Here is a 9,083-nt window from a genome sequence, read left to right on the forward strand (position 1 = left end):
TGGGAAGAGACTAGAATTCTTTGTTCAGATACTCAAATATTTTTACTTACATGTGTAGCGTTGTTGCTACTTTAAGCCTTGGCATATATTTGGAGTATTAATTTTGTCGATTTTGGACACAAAGCGAATAAAATACTGTTTATAGTATGATATACTGAGCTAAGATTGTCGGTATCCGATCTGAAATTCATAGCATTGTTATGTTTTTTAATCTATATCATTTCATGGAATCTTCTCTTATTATAATTACTCTCGTTAATCAGTATTTTTGTGTTATCAAAATCAAAACTATGCAACTTCTGTTGTGCATGCTGTGCTAATGCTGTACCATTTTCGTTATTTTTTCTTAGGCTATACTTATGTTTGTATATTCTTATCTTTAGATATTGAACTGTTTGACCTATGTATGTGTTATCACAATTCAAACAATCTATTTTGTAAATTACATTAGGCGTGTCTAACTTGTCAATTCTAGGTTTAAATTTTGTGAAATATTCATTTGCTAAGGTGTTTTTAGTTTTTTCTGCTATGTTGATATTATGTGGTTTGAATATATTTTTTATTTTTATGTTAATTTCCGGTACATATAGTAATGATATATACTTGATATCACTTTCTCTTCTTTTATTTATGTTTTTCCATTTAGTTGAATTGTGTATTTTATTTATCCTTTGCTTTATGATTGGTTCAAAAAATAACATTTTTTATTTTTTCAAGAGTTTTTGTTCTATACTCCTAATGTGACAATTTAATGGCTCTATCTGTAAGTGCCGTTATTATACTTCTTTTATATTTCATTGGAGCGTACAATTGAATGAATTAATTGAATGATTGAATGATAATGAATATAAGCAAGTTAGGAACAAAACTAAAGAATTAATAAGAAAAATCAAAAACGATCACTGGGAAATGTTCTCCAAACGCCTGGAAGGTGATTTCTACAGGCTTCAAAAGCAGATACGGCGATTCATAAGATCGCACAGAAAGGAGGTCAATGAACTGCTAGAACCAACCCACATAAAAAAAGGAAGAGTGGATCAGATATTAAACCGACCTGTATAAAACGACAAACATGGCAGAAATAACTATTAACGAAGATGCCACGATCGATACATCGGACCCAGAAAACGCACTACAGAAACTGAGAAATAGAAAAAGCGCCAGGCAAGACGGTATGCAAAATTATTTGCTCAAATACGGCGGGCAAAGACTAACAGAAGAATTAACAACTTTTATACCGAAAATTATATATCAACACAAAATCCCAGATGAATGGCGATCCAGCAGCCATGGAATTATTACCCTTCCCACTTTGTTCATCTTGGAGTCTGCTTGATACGCAAACATCGAGTCACCTTTCCGGAGGGGCCACACCATAAGTACCCTACCCGAAACTCAAGTCAAGATGTTTGCCTGCCCTTTCCCTCATCGGAACTAATTAAAAACTCAATTATTTACAACGCCAAGAAATTATACAATCATCTTCCATCCCATCTTAAATCTCTCCCTACGTCTTCCAAATTTCGGAAAGAGGCAAAATCACACTTCCTAAGGACACGTTTTTATTCTGTGGCCGATTTTTAGGTACTTGGTGTAGTGTCCTTTTTCTGAGTTTGGCTACTCTTCAACTTCATTAAATTGAACTTTTCCGTTTGGGCATCACATGCGGTAGTTGCCGGGGGGTTAATTAGATTTGTATGGTAGTTACAGTTTTTTACTCCGGGGTCAACAGTTTGCAAGTTCATGTTTGGTTTTATTGTTTATCAACGGGACCGCAAGTTGCAAGCGGAGCGAAAGCGTATTGGGTTCAAGTTCAACGAGCAAAATTTCAATATCTCGGACACTAACGTCAATTGTTATAACTATCAATGATCACGATCCGCTTGCAATAACATAAACGGGGTCAACAGTTGTTCCTTGTTATGGTTTGGGGTGCTACTTGATTCCATTCACCCATGTTTTGCACTTTTAAATTGTATGGTTCTTCTGCACCGTTTATAGCGGTGGGTGGTTGACTTACTCTGATGACCTCTGTGTTTGTCCATGACGATTGTACGTGATATATTTTGTACTGTTTTATTATATTTTTTAATTTTTTGCCACTGTTACTGTACATTGTACTGTACGTAGTTTATGTTGTAGTATTTGGTTTTGTTTTTTTACTCGCTTTTGTGAATTTTTCCGTGGCAATAAAGCATATTTTGATTTGATTTTGAGCACACTGGGCTAATTAATGTTCAAAAATGGAGACAAGAGAATACCATCAAATTATAGAGGATTAAACCTTTCAAGCACTGCTCTAAAACTAACAACTAAGCACAGACGCCGTGTTTATATGAAGCCAGCGTTTATATGTTTTGTTGATCTAACTAGAGCATTTGACAGTGTCCAGCTGAAAGACCTCCTGCACCTCCTTTACAACAGGCAAATCCCACACAATCTCATTAATACCATAGAGAACATATATACAAACAACAAAATACGAGCACAAATAGAAGGAGACCTCACAGAACCAATACTAGCCTGTAGCGGTATTCGTCAGGGAGACTCCCTAAGTCCAACCCTTTTCAATTTAATAATGGAGGAAATTGTTCGAAGTGTTCGAGGGCTAAAGGGATACAAAATGGGGGATGTAGAAATCAAAATAGTGTGTTATGCTGACGATGCCGCTCTCATTGCAGAAAATGAAGATGACTTACAAAGGTTATTACACTTATTCAACCTGACAACCAAGTCTCTAAATATGAAAATATCACCGACCAAAACAAAGTGCTTAACAACATCAAAAGCCCCTCTAAGATGCAAACTGGAACTAAAAATTATTATTAAAAGCGGAAAATTAAATGTAACTTTCTTGGCGTGGAACTTTCCGGCTTTGGGGATATTGAGGCAGAGGTGAGAGATCAAACCACAATGGTGCAGTAAGAGTATGGGAACAGACACTAAATCGAGTGAGGCCGGTGATAAAATATACCGCAGAAACCAGGCCAGAAACAGCGAACACCAAAAGACTCCTAGAGACAGCTGAGATGAAAATACTCCGTAGAATCACCGGAAAGACACTGCTGGATAGAGAGAGCAGCGAGGATATCAGTACAGCCTGTAATGTCAAGAACATTAATGAATGGGTAGCAAACAGGAAGAAGGAATGGAACGAGCACATAAGCAGGATGAACCGACAGCCTCACGAACCCAGCCAGCAGAACGATGGAGCGACAGCCTCACGCAAGTGAACGATAATTGAACAGGCGATTCGCCTAAAATCAAGAATGTAGAAGAAGATATTCGGATAGGAAAGTGAAATAATTGAAAATATAAGTCGGGCGTGAAAACCAACTGGAGAAATTCGAAATGTCGTTCTTTAGAAAAATGCCTCATGTTCCGTCGAAAAACTTCCTGCATACGAAAATGTGATGAAAAGCAAACATCCAAAGCCAACTTCTTGCCTTCTTTCACAAGTTGCGTTCAGTGGAAAGATTGAAGGCGTAGAGGATTTAGAAGGAAGCAACAATTTGGGTTCTAAATATTCGAGAAGGGACTGGCATAAGGGAACTTTGTCTATGAGCAGAAGACAAAACGGCTTTCGTGGCAAAACGACCGCAAATGGCTTCCCATATGGACGTCCAAATAAAAAATCCATTCTGGAACAATGCACTTTATGGATGATCCAACATTATTTTCCTTGTAACTGTAAATCAAGCGCACTTTAAGCCAACAGAAAATATGCCGTCTGATATAAACGTCACCAGAACCACACAATGCACTAAAATTACTTAATTAGTTGGAACTGCTTCACCAGGAAATTACTATGAAATTAAATTCAGAAGTGCGCACCATAAATGGCTCAAAAATATAACACGTTTGCGTGACACCCGAGCTTACCGACGTCGCAACACTAGCAAAAAATTGGAAACACGCATCATCAGGAAAATTAATGTCAGGGGCATCTGGACGGCGGCGAAGCCAATTAAAATCAAATCAAACAGCTTGAAAAAATATACAATTTTTATGAAACACATATAATTAACAACTTTATAGCAGCCAACGCAGTGAGGCAACAAAAGCACTATTTAAATATATTTACGAATAGTTCTAAGCCCATCCCTGCTTCACACAGATTTCTATTATAAGTGCTAATTTTTCTTGTTGTCGTGCCCCCAATCGATTCAGAAGGTTGTACCGATATTCGACCAGGTCACCTTCACCTGCCAAAATATCGGGAATAGTCCCCTTTTCAGCAAAAATGGTGTTAGTGAAGTAAACAGCATGCCCCACTTCACAGTCTCGAGCCACTTTCTTCAGTTCCTCCAAATATTGCGCGTAGCTGAGTTTCAATTCAGAAATTGCAAAATTTTCCAGCTTTGACGTTAGCTGCTCATAGTAATACCTGCAAAGGGAGTTTTCTTTTCCCGGATATATTCCTCGACAAATTTCACTCACCAAAGAAGATCCTCGAAATGATTCCTTTGAACTTCATCCTCCACACTGGTCAAGAGGAAAAAAACCAGATCTTTAGCAAATGACGAGTAGGTGCAGATCTGGAAATCCATCAACTTCACTCGCGGTTCGCCTCCAGCCTCGAGCTTAACCATCATGTTATTTATCCAGCAGTCATTGTGCACCATCGTGCTCCAGGGCTCCTCAGCGGGAGCAAAGTAGATATCTGCCATCCCTTTGACGCTATTTTTTAATGCTTCGATGTTCTTGCGGTAGGGCTGGCAAGCCGGAATTTCAAGCAATTTGCTGCACGTTAAGGCTGGGGCCTGGATTCCTCCTTGGGGCTCTCCTGGAGTGTTTGACAGAGGGGCCAGTGCTTCCGGGTATTCCCGAACGCTGTCCAGACATTTTCGAATAATTTGAAACTGTTCGGGATTTTTGAACTTCATTGCCAAAGGAATGGAGTGGAATGTTGCTAGTACCCGTAGAAAGGCTTTTGCAGTGGGCAAATCAAATCCAATGTGGCGGTCTATGTTTTCGTAGCCTAAGAAATTATTTCTGGAGAAGAGTAAATTTGATTTAAAGCCTGCTGTTACCTTCAGGTTTGATGTTTTTTAGCAAGAGAAGTGAGTCTTCATCCGCGGTGGTTTTCGTCGAATCCATACTCAGTCTTGACCCATGATAGTCTGGGAAGAAATATGTGCCTACTCCATATTCTTCGCCGAATTTTTTTATCAAAGGTGCCACCTGCGAGTACCATTTAATCTCATGGGCCATTGCCACTGAGTTCAGAGTCATTCTCTGTACAGCCGGTAAACATTTTGCCACAACATTCACTGTTTCCATTTGTCCATTTTTCTCCACTTGAATGTCCACACTAAGCACCAAACTGATGAAGTTTTCTCCTGGGGCGGTTAATCGGGAGATTTTCACATTTTTGATTTCACCGTCTATACCGGTAATAATGCTTTCTAAGTCTTTGATCGAATAGCCAGCACTCGACATAATGCATTGGTCAATAAACAACTGTAAAAAGTCGAAACGGGTCTTGCGAACTACTAAAACCGAGTGTAAGGCTGTTGGGACGCACAAAGGCCAATCAATCAATTGATGAACCGACAACGAATTAAAAATTTCCGTCTTTCTGATGGGTCAAGGCTGTAATGAATCGTCTTTTATCCTAGTGAGAACTGAAAATTTTTGTAGTTAAATTTATCTTGTAGTCCAACAAACGTTAACGGGACTTTGTACTATTTACAACTCGCATGTTCATTTGTTAGCTAGTTGCTAATTAGCTCTAGAGAATATTAATATACTTGATTTGGCTTTATTTCATTGTTAATGGCCTTTGAATTAGATTTCGTTTTAGTACTTTACTACGCAATTGAAAAATTTTTGATGCAAGTAAAAAATATTAAGTAATGAAGTCAATAAAGAAGATTTTACATTGTTGACCTAGAAGGCGACAGTAATTATCAAAAATCCTGATTTTTTTTGAATAAGGGAAATTGTCAACTTTGTTGAAGAAGGGATTTTTTCATTGGAAAACTTTGCAGATTTTTTTGTAATTGTTCGTTTTTAAAAAGGATTTTTACAGTTTATCGGTTTCAATTACTGTGTTATTAAAAACAGCTAGGGTTTTTGTTGAATATTTTCTTTCAAAATCAATTCAAAAAAATAGAGCTGCGTTAAAAATGTCTAAAAGTTTTCATCAAATTCTTCAGTTGTGCGTAGTAAAAATAAGATATTAAACACTTGCAATAAGTACGGATAATGTTATAATTACCATGCTTTCATTTGCATGTGCGTAATATTTTAAATTGTGATAATTTCGATAACTTTATAGAACGTTTATACTTTTTAGAATCAATATTTATAAAACTTTCCTGTCTATTCTACGCATCGTTGGCAAGATTTATTAGCACCTGCACTTGTACTATACATATAGGCGGGGTATGGGGAAATATCGGAGAAAACATAAGTGACATTTATGAGATGAAATATTTAGTACGAGTCTAAGTGTCTATACAATGCTGCTTAACATTTATTTATTTATTTTTTTTTAAAGAGAAGGTCACTGCCGTAAATCAGTTGTACAGCAGTAAATAAAGCTCTACATTTCAGTTGACAAAATGTAATCTCGTAATATCAGTTGTTCACTCAGCTCAAGAGTAAAGAATCAGAAAACGAATCGATATCTAGGCCCAATTTCGTTTCACAGCCAACTCCATTATGATCGCAATTTTTTGCTTTTGTCGTTCTCCCAGGTTGTTTATCATTAAGTGTAAGGCCTCGGCCATGTCACCTTCGCCAACCAGAAAATCTGAAACTTTTCCTTTCTCGGCAAACACTGGATTAACAAAGAAAATCACATGGGCCATTTCACCAGCATGAGCGACTTTTTCCAACTCCTTCAAATAATCACTATAGCTCAACTTCAACTCGGGAATGTTGAATTTTTCAAGTTTGGAAGTGAGCTGGTCGTAGTAGTATCTGTAACAAATGTATTTCTTTTGTGGGTGTTTAATGGGGCAGCTTTTGCCTTACCGAAGAAGATCATCCAAGTGCTCCCTTTGGACATCATCTTGCACACTAGTTAGAAGGAATAACACCAAATCTTTAGCAAATGAGGAGTAAGTGCAGATTTGGAAATCCACCATTTTCACCAGAGGTTCCTCTTCTCCTCTGAGCTTCACCATAATATTATTTACCCATGAATCGTTATGTACCATAGTGGCCCAGGGTTCGTCAGCTGGCGTAAACAGTGCATCTCTCATGTCTTTGTTAGCCTCCTTCATCGCTTCTATATTTGCCCTGTAGGGCTGACATGCAGGCATTTCCAGCATTTTTTCATAGGTGATACGAGGAGACATATGGATGTCTGGGGCTCCACCAGCTTTAGTATCAGATCCATTAGGAGGTGTATTCTTAGGGGGATCCAGTAGAGCAGCATCATTCAGGACACTTTCCAGGTATTTTTTGATGATTTTGAAGTGTTCGGGCTTTTTGAATTTCATTGCCAGGGGAATCGAGTGAAAAGTGGCAAGCGTTCGCAGAAATGCCTTGGCAGTGCGATAGTCAAAGCCGATGATACGATCGAAGTTTTTAAAGCCTAGAAACAGTAATAAGTTTTTTTAAACAGTTTCTATAGCTGTATGTGAACGGGCATACTCGAACCACCCAGTATATTTCGTCACTTACCGTCCGGATTGATGTTTTTAAGCAACAAAACTGATTCTTCATCAGCGTTTGTTTTGGTTGTGTCCATACTTAGTCTCGATCCCAAACATTCTGGATAGAAGTCTGTATCTATTCCATATTCCTGTCCGAATTCCTTGATCAAGGGCGCTATTTCAGAGTACCATTTGATTTCATGTCTCATTGCGACCGCATTAAAATCCATTTTTATAACAGTTGGTAGCCGTTTGGCCACTGCGTGAACGGTTTCCACTTTTCCATCCTTTTCCACTTGGACATCCACACGAAACACCAAACTCATATAATTCTCCCCGGGAGCGGTTAATCTGGATATGTCGATCTTTTTTATTTCACCATCGATGCCGGTGATGACATTTTCTAGGTCTTTGATCAAATAATCACTCTTTGACATGTTGGGCGTTCTTTAATATCTGAACTCGGACAAATAGATTTTACTTCCACTTTGATCAGACTGGAACTGCGAATATGAGTATGAAACAAACAGATTTTACTTCAACTTTTATCACACTGGAACTGATAAGACGATTATACTAAATTGTGCATGTAATGAGATAGCCACAGTGCAGTCACCCAGCTTTTGGAGTTTGAAAAATCATGCCACTCAAAATATCGGACCTCTAAAGTGAAATTACTTGCATGGCAATAGTAAATGCTGTGTCCCATTCATCCTTTTATACGATGGTACGATGATACGAAAATGTTTCTATTGGTTGGCGATCTGTCAGTTCGTACCACGGCGGACGAATTGACAGATCTCCAACCAATAGAAACACTTTCGTATCATCGTGCCATCGTATCAACGGATGCATGGGACACAGGCTTTAAGCTAAACCAATCCAGTTAATGCGACGATGTTAGATAAGAGTGCAAACAATTCAAAAAAATGTGCGAAATCATTAGATTGATATTTTCAAAGTATTCAAGGTGATCAAGCTTTTTGTCATTGTGGACTTTGAGTGCCTCCTTCATTGATGAACCAACCGATCTACCGTAGACTTTGTTCATAATAGCAATAACTCAGGATTTATCTTTATAGGTAGATCCTTCAATTTAATCTACTTTATCTTCAATTTATTTCAAGGTTTTGCAAACAATGTTTACATTAATGACAAAGGAGTTAATTATTATTCGACTTGGGTTCACCTTAATGTTAATGGCCTTTGAATTAACTTAACTTTAAGTACTTTCCAACGCAATTGGATAATTTTCTATGCAAATATAAAAAAGCAAGTAATGTAAAGTCGATGAAGAAGATTTAACATGGATGACTCAAGAAGGCGACGTAATTTCCAACACCCCGAATTTTGTCAAAGTACCATTTGATTTCGTGTCTCATTGCGAGAGCATTAAAATCAATTTTTAAAACAGCGGGTAGCCGCTTGGCCACTACGTGAACGGTTTCCACTTTTCCATCCTTTTCCACTTGG

General features: G+C 37.9%; 2 protein-coding genes across 2 annotated transcripts; both read right to left on the minus strand.

Moving 5' to 3' along the window:
- Window positions 1-3,987: 3,987 nt before the first annotated feature.
- On the minus strand, window positions 3,988-5,639 carry LOC109543989. The gene is made up of 3 exons (XM_019913954.2): window positions 5,034-5,639; window positions 4,441-4,981; window positions 3,988-4,387 (listed from the first exon to the last, which is right to left on the minus strand). Exons 1-3 carry the CDS (start codon window positions 5,440-5,442, stop codon window positions 4,093-4,095), a joined length of 1,245 nt encoding a protein of 414 aa, XP_019769513.1. The 5' UTR covers window positions 5,443-5,639; the 3' UTR covers window positions 3,988-4,092.
- Window positions 5,640-6,555: 916 nt separating this feature from the next.
- On the minus strand, window positions 6,556-8,325 carry LOC109543985. The gene is made up of 3 exons (XM_019913949.2): window positions 7,639-8,325; window positions 6,985-7,549; window positions 6,556-6,930 (listed from the first exon to the last, which is right to left on the minus strand). The coding sequence occupies exons 1-3, from the start codon at window positions 8,045-8,047 to the stop codon at window positions 6,636-6,638; spliced, it is 1,269 nt and encodes a 422-aa protein (XP_019769508.1). The 5' UTR covers window positions 8,048-8,325; the 3' UTR covers window positions 6,556-6,635.
- Window positions 8,326-9,083: the final 758 nt, after the last annotated feature.

Source organism: Dendroctonus ponderosae, unplaced genomic scaffold, assembly GCF_020466585.1.
Source record: "Dendroctonus ponderosae isolate FM_Combo_2020 unplaced genomic scaffold, Dpon_F_20191213v2 Dpon_F_20191213_1, whole genome shotgun sequence".
Taxonomy (NCBI): Eukaryota; Metazoa; Arthropoda; class Insecta; order Coleoptera; family Curculionidae; genus Dendroctonus; species Dendroctonus ponderosae.